The 20706-nt window shown below is 33.5% G+C and overlaps 1 protein-coding gene across 1 annotated transcript; it reads right to left on the bottom strand.

Annotated features, from left to right (window-relative positions):
- Window positions 1-266: 266 nt before the first annotated feature.
- Window positions 267-9600, bottom strand: LOC133305915 (protein ENHANCED DOWNY MILDEW 2-like). Its single transcript, XM_061506201.1, has 18 exons — window positions 9191-9600; window positions 9012-9108; window positions 8778-8828; window positions 8535-8686; window positions 8244-8340; window positions 7764-7862; window positions 5899-6146; window positions 5639-5728; window positions 4664-5182; window positions 4409-4556; window positions 4172-4273; window positions 3578-3670; window positions 3038-3079; window positions 2423-2533; window positions 1495-1566; window positions 1270-1388; window positions 1120-1183; window positions 267-710 (listed from the first exon to the last, which is right to left on the bottom strand). The coding sequence occupies exons 1-18, from the start codon at window positions 9598-9600 to the stop codon at window positions 267-269; spliced, it is 2958 nt and encodes a 985-aa protein (XP_061362185.1).
- Window positions 9601-20706: the final 11106 nt, after the last annotated feature.

Below are 20706 nucleotides of genomic sequence, written 5' to 3'. Positions count from 1 at the left end.
TTGGTAAAAAGATACATACCCAAATTAACATGTAGACATTCTTACAATTAGGGAAGTCAGTTACAATTATATACTAACACCAAAATACATTAGTTTAGCATTTTATGTCATGAAAATTTTTAACTCTCTGAAATCAGAAGATCAAGAAAATTTACTGGATAAAATGGTGTATCAAGCATTTTAATGTAAGTAATACTTGGTGTATAGGGTTTCCTCATGAGATGTATTAAAAAAAAAAAAAATATTCATGAGATTGTTCCTCATTCCTAGGGAGATGATAAATCCATATCAATAAACATTTCCTCTGCTTCATCAGAGGGTAATCCATCCTCCCATTCCATTTCGCTTCCACAAGCAGAAAACACTGTCTTCTTCAACTGGCCCAGAGTATTGCTAGTTGCACCTTCTTCAGGTGCAATGTCCCCATTATCATCTGGAACACCATCAAATATGCTTAAAAAATCATTAGGTGCATGCAAGCCAGGGTAATCCTGATAACAGTCATGATTCTCCTCCATAAGATAATTCTTTACATCTTTTCCTTTCACATGCACATCATATTTCTTCTTGATGTGGCCATGCTTTTGAGCAATTTCCCTGTGCCAAGGTGTCCAGTCAGGGCGACTCCAAAGGTAGAGAGGTGGTGGCTTCTGGTTCCAATCTTCCAATTGCTTGTCACGTATATCAACAGAACCAGGTAGATAAAATGACTGGACGAATAAGCAAAATGCAAAAGATAAGCTACTTTATGTGTTCATGACTTCCTACAATCTTGGGATTGAAATTGTTAGAGAAATATAAAACTATTGACGTGGCTTTCACCTAACACTAACAGCTTCAACATTTAGGTGAAGTGGTTGTTTATCATGGTATCAAAGCCGACTAACTGGTCATGAGTTTGATCCTCACCAGTCACCGCCTCCCACTCTTCTAATAAATATTTAATTATGAAATTTCTTAACATAGATAGGTGCATTATCCACCATTCAAGCTCAATAAGCTCGTCTGAGGAAGCATGTTATAGAAATATAAAACTACTAATGTGATTTTCACTTAACAACTTGAGATTTTAAGTGAAGTGCTTGCTTATCAGAAATCATGGAATTTTTGCCCACTCACCTTTCCTGAGAGCAGCTCATCATCCTCCCAAATTAAATCATATCCACCTTTCTTTCTGTCTAATCTGGACAAATAGAAACAAGTAGTAGAGACATGAGTTTTTTCTCATTATATCAGAAACACCAGGACATAAAATGAAACAAAACTAACCGTTTAGTTACTTTTGGCACAATGAGTATAAGGAGTTTTGGCTTAAACGTCAATGCCTTGTCAATAAATTTGTTAGCTAGATAACCCTTAACTCCAAAAGGAGGATTCAGCCCTATGATCTGGTCAAGCATCAACAATGCAAATGAAAAGAACTTAACAAAGATATTAAACATTAGGTATCCATATGTCTATATAAAATATGAAGCAAAAGCTTTAGGGTCTTACAAGTTGAGAACCATTGGGTAATTCTTCGGCATTGACACTCATCCAATCTCTCTTTTCAAAGTTGAAATCATTCTACAAGCAGAAGGACTCCCTTAGCAATAAAAGGCAAGTTTGTAGTAGGGAAAAGGGGAGAAAAAAAAAGGAAGATTACAAATCTACTGCAGGAACAAACTAATATTATAAGCATCTTGCAGCCATAAATTTGAAGCAGGAAGCAACCACAAACGAAAGCAATAACTATACCATGTATAACTTTACAAGAAAGCCCAACAGACACCGAATGAAGTCATTTACAAGCATCGTTACATTTAGGCTTAGACATTGCACATGACCTTTAATACCTTAAGGCAAAGTAACTGTTAGCTGAACCAAAAAATGCAGATGAATCTGCCTATTGACTAGGCATTTCTTGCATTAAGATTATAACTAAAGCTACAATATCTCTAAAACTTACTGGTATCCAACAAGGGCGCAAAAGATGAGAAACAATTTCCCTATGAAAGTATAACCAAATTTAATAACTTATTTAGGTAATAGATCCTAGAACAGATCTAAAATAGCCATTTGTTTGTCACTGTTAATCCTCCAAACAAAACAAAGACATAATTGAACACCCACATCCAATATACTGATATGTTAATCCATGAGAAATTATCTCCACAAAATATGCACAGGACCCACAAATTTATGCAGTCCACCTTTAACCTGGAGCATTCCCACTTCAAAGAAATTCTATTACATTGTGACCTCAAGAGTATGAATTTGAGTTGAGTTTCCAAATGACAGACACATCCATAACATTTACAAAACATTGTCCTCAACAGATTAGATCTTTATTTTTATTTTTTTGGTAGTTTCAACAGACTAGATCTTATCTAACTGCAAAAGAGGTTAACTGGAAAAGGCGCCAATAGAGCAAAAAATGTACCTTGGCTTGGAATAAATCATAATTCTTGAACGAACACAACTTCCCCATCTGTTCAAGCTTTGATTTCATTAAACAACTGAAGTCATTAGAACCACAACAGAAGTCTAAAACCTGGCAAGGATACCACAGAAGTATTGACTATGCAAGTTAGTTGAAACAATGATTAAATCAATTGAAATTTCCAGCAACAGTCGTTCATGTAAAAAGAATTTGTCACATCCAAACAAAATTTATCAACTTGAGAGGTTCTATAACAAATGAACGTTACAAAATTTTGATTCCAATATCTTGTTCCAATAAGTTATAGGAATTTACACGCCTTCAAAGTAGTGATATTATTATTCACTGGAAAGGACCCAATTAATTCATATGCTCCAGGCAACATCATGATCTGTAGCCTAGCATTAGTATGCATCAACATTGTTGAATAACAAGGAAACGATAGGCATATCTTTCGAGCTTCTGGACTCCAATATCAGCACATTCAAAATGGTATACAAAGTTAAACGCAGTATACTTCTATAAAATAATATCAATTACATATTGACAAAAGAAAACAAAACGAAATAAAGTATGTATTACCAAAATAGAGAAGCAAAGAGGACAAACACATACCGTGTCACCATTTTGCACATACCAATGAAGCCTATCAACAATCTGTATTAGAAAGCGCTAATATTATAAGCAAGAGCTTCAAAAAGTAAAAGCATTGGAATGTTTATCTATTAAAGTTATTTGTAGAATTTTAATTCATAAAATCATTATTTACAATCAATTGTCCTTGAGGCTAAGAGTAAAGGGAATAGCAAACTTCGAAATTCAGGCATCTAATTTACTGATTATTCGGATACAACGAAGCCGTTCGTGTTGTTTGATAAATATGAACTATATGATTCTTATATAATAACTATACAATAGTCTTGACTTATGTACAACTCTTGTTATTTTGCATGACCATGGGGAATCAAATGATAAAAATCCAAAGATAAGACAATAATTAGGTTGACAAGCGCAGACACACATGCACAAAAGCATAAATTTTAATGTCTATCTATCCTGTATAGGTCAAGCAAAAGAACCTGAGAAATGTAACAAGTGTTCAGTTTTTTGGACAACCAATTCCTGAAAAAAAAATATCAGAAAGAACATATTTACCTCCTTCAGCTTGTCTATTTTAGTGAAATGACGACCAAAGGAAGTATATCGCATTCCATGAAGAAAAGGTGCAAGATAGACCTTAAGCTGCTTCTGCAAGTGAATTAATAATCCGAATCATATACTCGAGGTATTTAATGTTTTCTTCAAATATACAGTCATTCATGTCTCTAATACTAATAAATAAGCTTTTCTATGACGCTGAAAATTATTATAAAACACAAAAGAACAGGCTTAATACAGTTATGATTAAACTTGTAATGCCAAAAAATATAGTGTTTGCATGAGTTTGTGCATGTGTTAAACAAAATGCTTATAAATACTGTTGAAATTATGGGGAAAGGGTGAAAAAGAGAGAAAAGAAGGTCTAAATAATATTCTGAAATGTGTATGATACAACAAACCACTAACACCTATTTATAATAATAATCTACCTCAAGTACTGGTTTATTACAAGTATACAACCAGCACATGCCCAGTCCAATAAGACTACTAGCTGCTATTTGCATTATCTTACAGTCAAGCTCAGTAAACGCAGAATTGAAACTCATGCTTTGGAATTATGGAAAGGTATTTAGAATAACTCTTTTCAACCTGCCAAATAAAAATCTGACAGAGGATCCCTGGCTCACAAATAGCTTTTGCTTCCTCAATACTACATCCTTCATTTAACCTCTGTAAAGCTGTTTGTATAGCCTGGAACAAAGCCATAGATGATAGATCCCATAAGTAGAAGAATAATAGCTAATTAGGTATTTGAACTTAACATGCTCAGATTCCATTTGACATCAGTGCTGATAGCTACATTCAAGTGGTAAAAATAAGACAAACCTTAACAGAGCTCTCTACTTTTCCCTGAGTAAGGTTTTTATCAAATACAGTTTCTGTGAAACATGAACTTCTACTGAAGACATGATAGTTCATTTTGAATTCTTCTTCATTAAATGCAGACTTGGATTCCTTCCACAAAGACAAAATTCTGCATAGCAGTATTGTCCAAATGTAAACAGCTGAACTTGAAAATCAATCTTTTTCTTTAATTAATCCAATAAAAAGCACAATCATATGACAATACACATAAAATACCGGTTTTCCATATCAGCATTGGTAAAGTTGAGTGAAGTTTGGACATTTTTCAACAGAGGCTTCTCCAAGCTTGTTTGTTCGATTCTTCCACCAACCAATTTTTGCTGCTGAGATCTACCTTGATGTAATCTTGAACTACAGTGCAAGTTATCATTTCTCAAAGACAACCTTTTTTCCAGGAAGGAGGACCTATTGGACTCGGACAAATTTTCAACCTTCAAATTTTTTCTAACCATGTCAATCTTGATTGATCCAGTTGAGAAACCTATATCTTTCTTAAAACATATTTCCTCCATAACTTTGGCAGAACCACCACTTTGGATGCTAACACTTTCCTTTGTAACCTGGTTTGGTACCAATTTCTTCTTAGGACGAAGATCTTCAGTACTTCGCCTCGATGTTATAGTAACCTCTTTGCCTAATAATTTGATACTGCATATCTTCCTTTTGACATCCATATCAGGGAATACCAGTTGGTCTCTAGCAGGAGTCCCAAGTTCCCTAACTATGTCATGATCCCTGAACAACAATGGGTTGGAAATGTAGTGTTAGGCCTCATAAAACTACTACTATGAGGTCAATGTAAGGGGAAGAAAAGGAATTTGGACTAGAAAGGGCTGTAACAACCTTGTCTGCATGGCAAGGAGAGTGGGAAAGGGAGGGAAACGGTTAGGAGTAAGGATAAAAGGGGAGAGAAGGGTCTAGAAAAGGTAGGCAAGAACAAGAACTGAGTAAGGTGGAAAAATATTGGGATTGCTGGGATATTCTGTGTCTGCAGAATATCCTTTGTTATTTTCTTTCTTTTCCTGCATTTTCATTGTGATTTCATCCTCAACAGAGGGCTACCTCTGCTATTAAGGATCTTGGTCTCCATTATTTCTACTCTAACTACAAGTTACTATCATATAGCCTAAGGAGATATCCACAATCCAAACACATTTTCAATATCCAATTATTGAAACACTAACAACTTACATGCAATACATCAAAATTCGACGGTCAAGTAGACCATTCCAAGCCCTCTGCTCAATGCCCTTATCATAATCAAATGTGAAGGAAATTTCCCTGAAGCAAGTAATAGAGACAATGAGACATGTAGAAGCATGCATGAGCATGTACAAAGAAGAATTATATAGAGAGTTTTTAACAAAGGCACATAATACTGTTAACATGAATAACTGCAAACAAAAACAATAGATAAAAAAGAAAAAGAAATGTTAACAAGAGAAACCTACTTTGGCAAGCATTTCCTGTGGTAAGCCTTAGGGCAGCGTCTACACATTGCAAACTGTAAATCATGAACATTTATATTTTCACCTTTTCTGCATAGAGAACATATATGAAGAGGACAGACAAATGTTTTTGCAATGGCAATTCTCTTTCTCATTTCCTCTTGTTCAGTGTCAATGCCAGGGGAGAATAGCCTTGCAACACATTCAGGATGGTAGTACCGACCACAATTTGCAGTAACACAAGGAAATACCTAGAAAGAAACAAGAGTGAAATTTTATGCGCATTTTACAAATTTATAAAGCAAAAAACAAGTGAATTAGTTTCAACGTTTAAAACAAATTTACACTGCAGACTACAAAGAATAAAAAGGCCTAAAGAATATGAACAAATCAAAGTTGTGTAATATGTGTAGAGCCGGCAAATTGGACTCGGCTCGGCGGCCAACCCGCCTAACCCGTCAAACGGGGCGGGGCGGGCTGAGTTTTTCAACCCATCTCACAAACGGGGCGGGGTGGGGCGGCTCATTTTTTGGCGGGTTGACGGCAGGCATAGGCGGGCCGAGGCGGGTCAGTGTAAAATAGGCTAGGGCTGGCGAGCCAACCCGACAAACGGGACGGGGCGAGCTGAGTTTTTCAGCCCACTTTCAAAAGCGAGGCGGGGTGGGCTGACTCATTTTTTGACGGGTTGATGGCGGGGTGGGGCGGGGCAGGGCAGGGCAGGCTGCTCACTTTGCCACCTCTAAATATGTGCAAGAAGTTTGGGGGGGGGGGGGGGGGGGGACAATAAAAATATGCAGATGCTTATGACAGATTCATAGGATACCATTGGCTTATTTCCAAAAGTTAGAAAAAATATTTATCTTCGGGTGTGTTCAAATTTACATGTATCAACAAATGAAATAATCAATAATATAATTATGCAGAACAAGATATAAGATACCTTGATACCACCGGGTTAAACTAAACACTGGTTGGATACGTGGATTACAATACAAATACGTCAGAGCCATGAGAGTCTGATAAGTAATAATATCAATTTGCAACCCAATATATGAATAATATTAAGAGTGACTTAGCAAGTAAACTAGCACAAAAAGTTTATTTTTTATTTTTTAAATTCTATCTCCTCACTAAATATAATGTTTGTATTGGTGACAGGACCCTCAAATTCACATGGGCATATTTATTTGGTTGAGAGGTACCGAGAATCCTATAGCATCGATGTTCAAGGCACTTTGTTCTTCCTCCTTGATTTATAAATTCAAGCGGTTCATTATTCCATATGATTACGTAGGAAACTAATCATTCAAACATACTGGAAAATGGAGAAAATTCATTTAATTTCAGCTAATGCACATCCCATCATTCAATGTATGAGATTCATGACTTTGGCTTCTCACCAATGTATACCTACTAAAATCAAGCATGATAAATTCAACACTAGATGCCATGACATGACCCTTTCAACATCCATAAGTACTTCCCCTGTGTTCCTTCACTGCAGCTTCCACCTCTTTTTTCATAGAAATACTTCATTTAATGCTTCTTGGATCCATTTTTATGTAGACAGTCATAATCATTTAGAATAATGGTATGATAAATCAACTTAGAAAGATTTGCTACCAGTCCAATGTCAAATGGTCAGAAAACAAATGAAACAAAGGATCCAAACATTTTTAAATACCCCATTTTTGCACAAAAATAATGAATTTCTTCTGGACTCTAACTAATAAGAGAAATAAAACCCATGGAGAAGAAAAAACTAATGGCATGTATACTTGGATGTTATACATATGCATACCTTGAGGCTAAGAAAGACGAGATACATTGTATATACATATGAAAGCTAAACTGTATCTGACGTATACCTCTGCATTAGATGATACATCAGATGAACCCAATTTGCCACATGCAAAGCATTGATGCTGCTTATACTTACAATTTTTGCAGTAGAAGTTTGGAAAGGCCTGCAAAGTTAAGATTTGGTTTTATGAAGCGATAATTGAAATTAATGAAAAATCATGCTAACACTGAGTATGGGAATTCATCATGAAATGGAAAGGAAAGTGGAGGGGAAAGAGAAGTGAGGAAAAGGGAAGGGAAAAAAGATATTTGACATCACCTTGTTTGAATGTGCTAATAAAAAATACTCATTTCTCCTTAATAAAAAATACTATTTTCATAGGATTATTTATTTCTGCTCATAGAGTGAGTAGAATTAGCTACCCTTCCTAATTAAAAAATACTTCCAAACAATAATCAAATGTTCTGTCCGTCCTATTCTTTTCTTTCCTTTCATTCCCCCTAATCAAAACATAGTGACAGAAGATGGGAGACACAGTGCTTACATTAACTTGAGTATTAGTGTAGCCAAGAGATTCACAAAATGATTCTCTACCATCCTCTTTGGCTGCATGGAAGGATCTTAGACATCTCCCTTCACAACTGTATCATTAAAACAAAAATAAATAAATAAAAATCACTCCCCGTTAAACCCCGACTAGCGAAGGTAGGGATGAGGGCAATAAAACAAAAAATAAATACTTAAGTAAAAAAAAAGGTTAATTCTCATCAATGAAGGATGGTAAGCAAAGAAAAGTAATTCTTTATGGGCATAGACTTGTAAGGTAAAGACATACGGAAGTATATCACCGCCATTATCACATATTGCACAAACAGTATCATAACCAATATATTGCTCTCCATCGGTATTCAGTTCACCATCAGATTCATTGTTCACCTCCTTCTCTGCGTCAAGTATAAATTTTGATTTCTTTGTAGTTTGAACATCCTGCTAATTAACCAACATAATCTTGAACAAGACAAAAACTTGAATGATTATATACAGAAAAAGAAAAAAGAGAGTAAAATTCTACACTGACCTCATGAAAGCCTTCATTTGAACACGCCTTTTCTATGAGGTTAAGCAGGTACTGCCCATTAAAGTAAACAAAACTTAGGGAAAAATGTTACAGTTACTGTGAGTTCAAAGATACTTGGCTCAAGTTAAACATAAAATTAGTTCATAATGGACAAAGATCAACAAGTAAGTTATTGAAAACTCTATTCCCTCTAATATATTCTAATTGTAATAAAAATAATGCAGGAGTATGAACCTTGGATTTTGTTAAATCTTTGTCCCTTTTAGCAGCCTCTCTAATAAATGTAACATGATTTAGAACATCATCCTCAGAAGGTGTAACATCAAATGAGCTGCAAAACAGACATGTCATTAATGAATAAAATTTGAATCAGGAAGATCAGAAATCTGCAAAGGACAAAAGAAAATGCATACCTAAAGGCATTGAGTATTTTGCTCCAAATTGATATTCTAGATTCCTCTGGACTCCATTTCACAAAATGCAGCCAATATACTGTAACCAAGACTCTCCTAATTGTACTTTCAAAACACTTTCTTGGTCTTTGGAGAGTTATCCAGTTTTTGTCCTTCAAAAGCACTGAAATCTCAGGCTGCTCAAAGGAAAGGTCAAATCTCCATCCTATAATCTGTTTGTAAATTTTCTGGAGGCCATCATCAGTGGTGCCACGCAAATATACTTTTGTTGCCAAGTCACATTTGATCTCACTAATACTCCACAATAATGTCAAACTAGAAAGTGACACAAATTCTGCCTTATCATTTTCAAACCAGTAACTATTAACAAAATCTGGGACAATCTCACCCTCTTCATCCGATGATGCCATTAGATGTATATTAAATATGTCCAAAAAATCTGTGTAATATGAATCATGTAAGTTTTAGTAGTCCATCACTTTCCAAGGGAACAACTATAGTGTCATATGCAAAAAATATGACGTATAATCAGACATGAGACTTAGAACATGCAGAAACTAGCATCATTCAGAATAAAATATTCAACTTTCTACCTTTTGACACTGTAAACACAATTAATCTATGTTGACCTGTTATTATAAAAGTAAATAATTGTATTTGGTATGATTTTAGAAAAGTGAGCATGCATGAAAGGAGAAAGGAGAAAGGAAAGGAAGGGCAAACCCCAATGCACAAAGCTCCCTTGCAACCTTACCGCTGTCCCAAAACTCGTCCTTGAAGAAGAAAAAAAAAAAAAAAAAAAACTAAACATATTACAAACTCACCCCCACACAAAGCTGAAACTCAATTTTTTTCATATTAGAAGAATGGGTGAAAGGATAAAACTCTAGACCACTTGATCAGAGAAGCTCCGGTACCATGTGATGAATTAACTCTCTGAGAAGCTTAAGCTATTGGACGAAGACACATGAATAATTTATATTATATTTAACAAGAATCCAACATTTAACAAACAGAAAAACCAGGTCAAAGAGGTTGCAAGAGCAACCCATAAAATGATTCTGTTCGGCTGTCAAGAAAATAAGACAGACATTTCATCCATGTCATTCAACTTCATCAGAAAATGAACAAAACCATTAAGTTTTCCTATTATTAAAGTGCATGTATTAAAAACTATGTCAGTCCCTGCTTCCTCACTTCAATACAACTACAAGAAAAACACATAATCCACACAACCCTCAAATGTAAAAAAAAAAAAAAAAAAAAGTTTGAATCTTTTTTTTTTAGGGAGGATATTTTGACTACCAAAAATTTCCACTACCACCTTACTACCTATCTAATCACCATTGGATTAACATTTTCTCTCTCTTCAAAAACTTTTTAACATTCTCTCTCTTTGATCCAATGGTGATTTGATAGGTAGTAAGGTGGTAGTGAATACTCTTGGTAGTCAAAATATCCCCTTTTTTTTTTTACTTAAATTTTTTATTCTCTCAATTTTATTTTATTTTTACTTCATATTAGGGTTGATACTAGTTTAAGATAAAAAAAAATGTTAATGTCGATACATAATCCATTTTCTACATGCTTTTCAAGTTCAGAGAAACCACAATGTTAAAATGAAATATATCCTGCGAAAGAATAAGAAATCTTATTTTAGATATAATTAAAATAAAATACACATAGACAAAGTGAAATGAGAACTTACACAAGAAGTTCAAAAGCTTGAAATGTAGGAGCCCAGTTTTTCTCTTAATTTGATAACGTGAAGAAGAAGAAGAAGAGGATGGTTTTGAATTATTTTTTTGTCCACTGTGAGCATACACTGTATGAGTGTTTTTAAGAGGAAACTTGCCCAGTAAGTACCCTTATATTTTCCATTCCCGTTTCAATTTTCGTTTTGTTTTGTAGCGAATTTTTGGAAAGGCCGTTATCATAGTATTGTTCGACGATCAGACTCGTATCGTGTTGGGACCACTACTGTTATAAAAAACCTGTATCGTTCAACGATCACACTCGTAGCATGTCCGGATCACTCTTATAAAAACCGATGTTTTGTTTTGTAGCGAATTTTTGCATGGAAAAAATATTTGTGCTTTTAATAGTTGTTATTTTAAAAAGGGAAAAAAGTTTCCGATGTTATTTTAATAGTTATGTTCATTGAAACGACGTTGTTTTTGGGTTGAAAAATTAAAAAATTAAAGTGATAAAGATTATTATAATCCTGAAATAAATTAAAATTACAAAAATACAATGATTTCCATCCCAAAACGATGTCGTTTTGATGAACATTAGATAAAATTATCTAAAGTAACATCCGAAAAAACAAACCCTTTTAAAAAAGAGTAAATATTCTTTTTGGTCTCTAACAAAAAAAAACACGGTCCCACTTTAGTCCCTTACAAAAAAAATTAGTCGGTTGGTTCCTATGAAATTCAAAGTGAACCCATTTTAGTCATTTTGAGGGACTAATGTGAGTCTTTTTTGTATTTGAGGGACTACGATTTCAACTAAATGAGTCCACTTTAAATTTGTTAGGGACCTCGAGACTAATTTTTTTTTGTAAGGGATTAAAGTGGAAACCGTGTTTTTTGTTAGAAACAAAAAATGATATTTACTCTTTAAAAAAACAAAAAAGATATAACTTGATATTTTTTATTTAAAATTTAAATTTTAAAAAATATTTAATTTTTTTCTATAATTTTTATTACTTATATCTTTTTCTCGTTTAAAATAACATAATTTTGTATCCTTTAGAAGGGTAAAAAAAAAAAACCCTTTCTTGAAAAGGCCATTATCATAGTTTTATTGTTCAAACATTGGTGTATAGGTGCTCCTTTTTACTAAAAGGAGAAGTTTTTCCCTTTCTTTCATTCATTTTTTTATATGTAACGCTAATTGGCTATTTTGATCCGACGGTCCTGATTTGATCAATATATAGCCCTTCTCTCACTTCTCCCTTCTTTCTCTTCCAGTGGCGAACCCAATAAGTTTTTTTTATGTCTGCACACTTAGGGGCGGGGGTTCGGAGGTGGCCCCGAATTTTTTTTGTAAAGATCATGATCCAATTTTTGCTTTCACTCTAAAAGTAAAACTTTGGCGAATAAACCAAAATTTTAAAGAAATAGATAATGATACTTAATAAAAAATAAACACCACAAAAAGACATTTGTACAATATAGTATAATTGTAGGGTTAATCAATCAAAAACCATCTCTGTTTATGCCAATCAATCAAAAAGTAATTGTGAGGGACCACGATTTCAACTAAATGAGTGCACTTTGAATTTGTTAGGGACCTCGAGATTATTTTTTTTTGTAAGTGACTAAAGTGGGATTATATTTTTTGTTAGGGATCAAAAATGATATTTACTTTTTTTTTTTTACTTGACCACCCACCCATGAAAAAAAAAATCTCTAACTTTATGTCTGCAATTGCAGACACTTGCAACCAAGCAAGTCCGTCGTTGCTCTCTTCTCTTCTCTCTGACTATACTCTCTAGTCTCTACCGTTGACGCCGCTGTTTCCCGTAGCCGCCGCCCTTAATCCCTCTTTGAGTTGTGCGCCCCTCTCTCTACCGCCGGACAATTTTGCATCAGATTCATTCTGCTTTCATTTCCTTATAGACGCTTTTTATCTCATCCATCGTATTCAGTCCTGTCTTTTTTAATTTCTATTTCTTAATTTCCACATTTTACCAATTGTTGGAACGTTTTTCACGATAATCATACTTCAGAGCATTTTGTGATTTGTAACTTGTTTTATAAATTGTGAACTTGTATATCCTTTGCCTCCTACATACCTGGTACATTGTTTTGAACTAGAATGACAAAAATTGTATTTTAAATTTTTAATAGAAGTTTGTCGAATTCCACTAATGTTTTGGAGTACACGGTTCTTCCTTTGTGAAAATATGCATAATACAAAATAAGTTCTCAATGATTACTGTTCAGTAATTGGATTTTCAGCTACTTTTTTTTGTAATTGATCAGTCAGAGAGAAGGGAAGAGAGAGAAGAGGGAGAGAGAAAGGCTATATATTGATCAAATTAGGACTGTCGGATCAAAATAACCAATTAACGGTGAGATTGATTGGTAATAACATGGTATTAACTCTACTTGGTTGTTACAATATCCTACCCCTTTGCTTTTAATTTTAAAAGAGTTCTCTTTTTAGTAAAAAAAGGCATCGAGTTTGGTATTATCGGTGCACCAAAGTTTTTCTCCACATTCGAAGCATGTTTGGATCATTGTTATAAAAATTGATCCGACCTGATTGGTTCGACTAGTTGATCCATAAATGGACCCTAACTGGTTCAGTTTAAGTATTGGATCTATTATAGAATAGTGTAAATCATTAAAAAGTTCTCACCACAAGCGTAAGTTTTTTGGTTGAATTGATTCTTTATAGAGTATCAGAGTCTGATTGTCACGGGTTCGATCCTCACTATAACACCTCGTAAATCTAAATATGAAATTATATGCTATAATGTGGGTTAAAAGGGAAGGATTAGTGAAAATCCGGAAATTAAGGTCAAACTAGGTGAAAATGGCAAAATGGTAAATTACCAAACACGTAACCCGAGGCATGAAAAAATTGAGTAGAAGACCTCAAATGATAAAAATAATGCCGGAAATGGATTCAGGACGAAAAATCGAGTGAATAGGCAAGTTTTGAAAATTTTGATGAATAGTGATTTTACCGGTGTAAAAATACTGCGCTATAATGGTACCGATAAGAGTGAAATTTTTATCAGTATTTTTAGGAAACAAAAATATGTCTTGAACCAGAAAAATATTTAGATTATGAATTTGTGATCGGAATTAGGTGATTGATCAAAGTTAAATCGCGTGTGGGACCCACTCAACCCAAAACCACTTAAGTTCCTTTAAATTCCCTCAATCTCACGATCTCTCTCTCTCATTTTCCTTTCTTCCCTGCGTGAGTTCTCTTTCCCATTGAAGGCTTTCAAGCTTTCATTTCAAACTATCACTTCCCTTGACCAAATCCTTTGAAATTTATAATGAAATTCATTGGAAAACCTATTCTAAAGCCATTGGTGATACTCTCTAGCCTTGAAATCGCTTGTTGGAGGGGTTGTGGCTTATGGAAAAATTTGAAAATTGGGGAAAGAGGATGTTCATGGAGGCAATGGGCCTCTAGTTGCTTGGTGAAGCCTTGGTGGAGTGTCTAGAGTCGTTTGTGAGTATATTTACATAGTTTTATGGTTGATTTCATCGATCAAAATATATAAACCCTATTCTTGAAATTGTTGATTTATGATGATTGGAGGTTCAAATGGAAAAAATTGCATTACTAAAAATGTCTTAGAATGACATGATTGAGTTAGAAATGCTATAAAACTTTAGGTGAAAATGTTGAGTTTTTAACTTAGAAAATTAAGTGTCATGAAAGTGGAGAAATGTGTTGTGTGAAAATAAAATGGTTAGTTGTTGTAGAATGTGGTAATATGATTGTTTGAGGTGTATGATTGTTGAATTGGTAATTGAGATGAGGTATTGATGAATGTGATGTTTAGGAACCTTTGATGATGTATGATGAATGGGGGTAGTTGGGAACCTCAAATGATGATGCTCCTTTGGAATTATATGCTTGAAATGCTAAATAATGATGATTCATTTAATAAAATTTATTGTGATTTTGGGATTCCATAACTTGGTGTATTTTGGTGGAAATTGGTGAAATTGGGAAATGTGAACATGAATAGTGATGGTTGGGAAGGTTGGTAATGTGTAAATAATACGATTATATGATGAGTATGAGTGTGGAATTGGATTGAATACCCCTAGGTTGATGGGAATGTGAAATTCGACCTATTGAGGTCATTGGTGGGGTGATGGTGTAAAAATGATCTAAGTAATTCTAATTGATTAAGAATTGTCAAATTGATGTGTTATTGTAAATGGTTGATGATCATGTTGTTGATCATATAGGTTGCCTCTCACGGACGCTATAGAAGCGGAATTAAGCTTGGAGCTTACGTTGTGGAGCATTGGCTTCGGAATGAGGTAAACCTTTGGAACTTGGGTTTTATTCCCTCGTGTGTTCCATCACACCTAGTGGAAGGTTGTGGTTGGATTTGATGCCTTTGATTATGTATAAATGTATGTTCATGCATTGTTGACATGATTGTGTGACATGCTTGGAGCATGTTGTGTGATATAATTGTGATCTCTGGCCAGTAGATGTGTGTTGATTTGGACTTCCGCTGGAGATATCCTTTGGGGATTCCGGTCGGGTTTTGCCGTGGAACCGACTCTGGGAGCGGTACCAGGATGATCCAAACGTGGGACTTCCGCTGGATAGGGCTCATGAGGAGTTCCAGTTGGGTTTTGCCATGGGGTCGTCTCAACCATGGGAGAGGCACCAGGAAGATTCCAGGAATTATATGATGGGGTCCTTTAAGGGAATCCTGATGTGGATGTCCTTGGATTTGTGCCCAGTTGTTGTTGTGTGATATATGTATGTTATGCATTTTATATGATGATCATTATATGCACATTGAGTGAGCCATGGGGTGGAGTGATCCTCTAGTACCCTTGGTTTACTGAGATATATTTGTATATCTCACCCCGCGTTTGGGGACATAATTTCAGGTCTTGCTGAGCATGGTGGATCTCCGGGCAAGAGGCCCGCTTAGTGGAAGAGTAGAGCGTGAGGTGCATTTGGAGGGCATGACATATTGAAAGATTCCATTTGATGTACATAGCATAGTATTTAATATTTTGGACTTAGGTTACGAACTTGTTGCATGTGGATATTGCCATGCTCTTGTATATTTATGACTATATGTTAAGTCCTTTAAAATTGATGTATAGTTATGCCTCTTGTTATTCTTGTATTTTGAGTGAGCATGAGACTTGTCTATGGCCACATAATAGTATTTTGAAGCATTGGAAGACTTGAGTTGTAAATAGACCATTGGTTGTGTAAAATGGCTATGATATTGCAAATGGTTGTAATGATGCATTGATTAATGAATATGCATGATGGAAGGGCCTAGAGCCTACGTTAATACTTGTGTAAGGGTATAATAAGTATCAAGGTGTTAGGAGTATGTTACATCACTCATTTTGGGTCTTAAAAGCTGTCATCTGTCATTTTTGCTGCATAGTAATCGATTACTTTTCACTGGTAATCGATTACCTGCAACAGGGAACGAAAAATTGAGCTTCTGTCTTCAAAGTAATCGATTACAGGAGCATTGGTAATCGATTACCTAGTTCAGTAATCGATTACCAATATCTGGTAATCGATTACCAGAAAACAGGGGAGCCCAATTTGAGGTTCTGACTTCTACAGTAACCTTGGGTAATCGATTACCTCAAGGATGGTAATCGATTACCACTGTGTTAAATTTTAAAAATGTGTTTTCTAAAAGCTAAAATGAATGGTATTGCTTAGAGAGATTATAATTGATATGTTTTATGCTTCCGCGAGTTTTGCATTTACAATTATGGCGTTGTTTTAATTGATTACGGAACTGGTTAATGTTTAAAGAAAGGAAAGTAATAAAAGAAAAAGTTGACCCGTAATTTAATTAACTCAATTACTGTGATTGTAACTGCGCTTAATACCATATGCAATGATAACATTACCGGTACGTAACGAGCTGTTACACTCACCGTCCCTCACTTTCTCTTGTGAAATTTTATCAGCACAAGTATGTGAACTTGTGCATTGTCCACCGTTCAAACCCAATGAAATCTCATGTGAGGGACGTGTTAGAGAATTGTGTAAACCATTAAAAAGTCCTTATCTACCAACTTAAGTTTTTAGGTTGAATTAATTATTTACAGGACCTATTATATATTTAATCCGGTATAAAATTGGTGAATCAATTTTATTTTATTTTTATTTTTTTGATAACACGGTGAATCAATTTTGAATTGGATTCAACCGGTATTAATCTGACATCAAATTTTTTTATTTTTATTTTTTACAAAATTGATTTTGTGAAATTTGGACAAAATATTTGAAAAATTTTACTAATGAGATTCAAACTTAAATGATGTAAATTATAATTTATAGCACCTATCACTAAACAAACTCCAATTATTAATTAAAATATTTTTAATTATATATTTATTATATTTTATTATATATATATATATATATATATATATATATATATATATATATATTCATTTCATGCTATTGAAGTAGTCCATCAGTTAAATCGATAAATGGCTATAAAAAAATAAAAATAAATAGATAACTCGTTAACCAGTACAGTTGTCGGTGACCTTTTGATGACACTGGTTTGGATTACAGGATGCACCCGCCAAATCATGCTTTGGGAAATGAAATATTAAAATTTTACCTTTCTCTATAATACACGTTTGAAAAAAAGTTTATTTTCAACGTAATTGTAAAAAAGTTTTGACCTTTCTAATTTTTTTTTATTCTAGTTTGATAAATAGAAAACTAATGTTTGATAAAATCAATTTTTTTATCTGTTTTTCAGAGAATGAACAGGTAGCATAAGAACATAAGGGGTTTGATTTTCTCATGTTATGACTTAACTAGTAGTGAGTCCCACATTTATGAAAAAAAAAGAAAAAAAAGAAAAACTTTTCACGCAAATTAAAGAATCACAACATAATAATTGAATTCTCATGTAACATGAGAAAATATTTTTCCCAAAATAATCACCAAACACCAAAATCAACTCCCACAGGATTTGTTCCCACCTATGAAGCACCGACACTTTAAAAACCTTGACGTGTCGTGTCCGACACTTCCCGACACTCTCGGACACTCCGACACTCCAACACGCGTTATTGAAATTCAAAAAACGGTTCAAAGGTTAAATTGCGTTGAGTTTTTAGTTCCAACTGTTAGATTTGTTAGATTACGATTACCATTTTATTGAGTTTAATATAAATATTTGGAATATCTTATGTTACTTTACAAAATTTATGAATATTATAATTTTAGATACATTTTTTTGTTAAATTATTGAATATTAAAGATAATATATACTACATAAATTAAATATATTATTTAATATCAAAACGTGTCCTAACGTGTCAAAATTTAACATTTTTTAAAATTAACGTGTCGGAGTGTCGTGTCGTATCGTGTCACGTATCCCATATCAGTGTCGGTGCTACCTAGGTTCCCATTCCCATGAGAACATCTTGGGTATGCAGGCGTTGTGTTAAAATATCGGTTGGATACAATTTATTCAAGGGGCAACTTGTTACGTAAAAGTTATGATTATTGATTTGCAAATATATACTAGTTCAAATATTTAATAAATCATGAATATTAAAATTAAATAAGATGAATTATTAAAATTGAGAATATAACCGGTGGCGGACCCAAGAATTTTTTTTGTGGGGGCTAAAATTAAACATTTGTTTATCTCTTCAAACATAATATATGAGAGGCCAAAATACGAAAAATTAAATATTTGTTCCTCTCTTCAATCACAATATGTGAGAGGCCGAAATAGCAATCCAGAGAACATAACTCATAAATACCTCTTTTAACTTGTTATAGAGAGAAAGAAGGAGACAGAGAGAGAGGTAGAAGATGTCACGGCAAAATCTACTATCAATTTGAAAAAACTACACCTTTTTAACCCCTAAATTGAACAATTTTTATGCAAAGAAAAAGAGAAGAGAGCAAAGATTTAGATGTCACAAAAAAATATGTACTAATTACTATAATCTAAATAGATAATTCAAAGCAACCTCTCTCATTTCTTAACCTCTTTTTCTATTTACTCACTATTAGTCCAACAAGGAAAAAAAGCCAAAGATAAATCAGAAGAGACAGATTGTCAAGAAGCACAATCACCAAAACTCTGCTGCCCTTCACTCCCCTCTCTGTCACGAATCATCAGAAAAGGAGAGGGATCGAAAGAATAAGGTTCATTCTTTCATTAGACTCTCGGACTTCTTATTTTTATTCATGGATGGGAAGATTTGTGCTAACATCTAAGCATAATAAAAGTTGAAACTGTTAGTTTCAAGTCGAGGTTTAAACTATAATTTAAGGGGAATGTTATATTTACAAACTTTTCGTTTAGAAACTCTTACAAACTATACTGTGTATGACCGTCATACTTTAATCAAGAGTGTATGATTGGTCATACTTAGTGTAATTTATAAAAAAAATTGTAAACAGATCTTTCTCCATAATTTAATGCTAATTCCATATGCTAATTGTTACCACCAGGTCTGTGCCAACAAACAAGAGCCATGTAGCTAAAAGAATTTGAACTAAGAGAAACCATGTAGCTCTATTGGTGGTCATTAATACTCCCAACACTGTGATGTAATCTTAAATAAACCTGAGAATATAAAGAAACTCTATAAACTCTCTGCGGTGGGAGAAAATTACTTCACATTAATGAAGAGAAAAATTGAAGATTTTTTACATTATATTTGTGTTAAAAAATTTCTTCAAATTTTGAGGGGAGGGGGGCGGCCGCCTACCCTAGCACCCCCTTCGATTCGCCCTGAATATAACTTACATATAAATAAAATTAGTGATCAAAATTAAAAGTATAAGTTACGTCAATGTAAAATGATATGAAATACAAAACATATATACATCGTGTATAACTAACATGCATAGGCGGAAGTCTTACATATAAGTCTTACCATTAACCTATGTAATATTTTGAATTAACTTTTTCTTTTTCCTTTTTTATTTTAAAAAAATAAATAATCTCTTTTTCAATAATATCAAAAATATTATCTATTTAAATTATTAAGCTGATAATTTAGATGATATTATGATATTATTTTTATATTATAATATCCTCTAATTTATCAACTTAATAATTTAAATAAATAATATTTTTTTATCCTGACCCTTTATTAAATGCATATATAATAAAATATATTATCGGGATTAAATATAAATTTATTAAATATATATTCTCCCCAAATAAAAATAAAAATAAATTGTGTTATTAAATATATATTTTTTCCAACAACTCTTTTCAAATACAAAAATAAAAATAATTATTTCTTTTCAAAAATAGGATCACATATTAAAATAAATTTCATGCATACACTTACTTTCTTCTAAAACCTTTAAGGGAAAAGTGTCTATCATTTAAAATTACACAACTTACATCCTTTCACTCTCACAAAGAGGTGGGACCCACACCTTTATTTTTTTTTGTCAACTCTCTCTCCTCCTTTATCTATCTCTTTCTCTCTCTTAAAATGACACAATTTTACATCCTTTAAAATTATACACACTTTTCCCAACCTTTAATATGGAAAGAAATGAGAAATTTTCGTTTTTCAAACGGAATATCCAAACATGGTTTCATAATGTTGTGTTGAATGGTCATGGACTCATGGCCAACTTATGCTTGTGATATGAGTCTTTTGTCATGAGATGTAACACCCAACAATTAAAAATAGAGTAATATATATATATATATATATGATTTTTTGACACTAGTATCAAACTTTAAAATTTAATACTAAATCCTATTTGTTGATTTTCGACAATCTAACTATTAA

Source organism: Gastrolobium bilobum, unplaced genomic scaffold (genome assembly GCF_033153095.1).
Source record: "Gastrolobium bilobum isolate Gb01-03AN ecotype WA unplaced genomic scaffold, APGP_CSIRO_Gbil_v1 utg12410, whole genome shotgun sequence".
Taxonomy (NCBI): domain Eukaryota; kingdom Viridiplantae; phylum Streptophyta; class Magnoliopsida; order Fabales; family Fabaceae; genus Gastrolobium; species Gastrolobium bilobum.
This window is presented reverse-complemented; position numbering and strand designations above follow the sequence as displayed.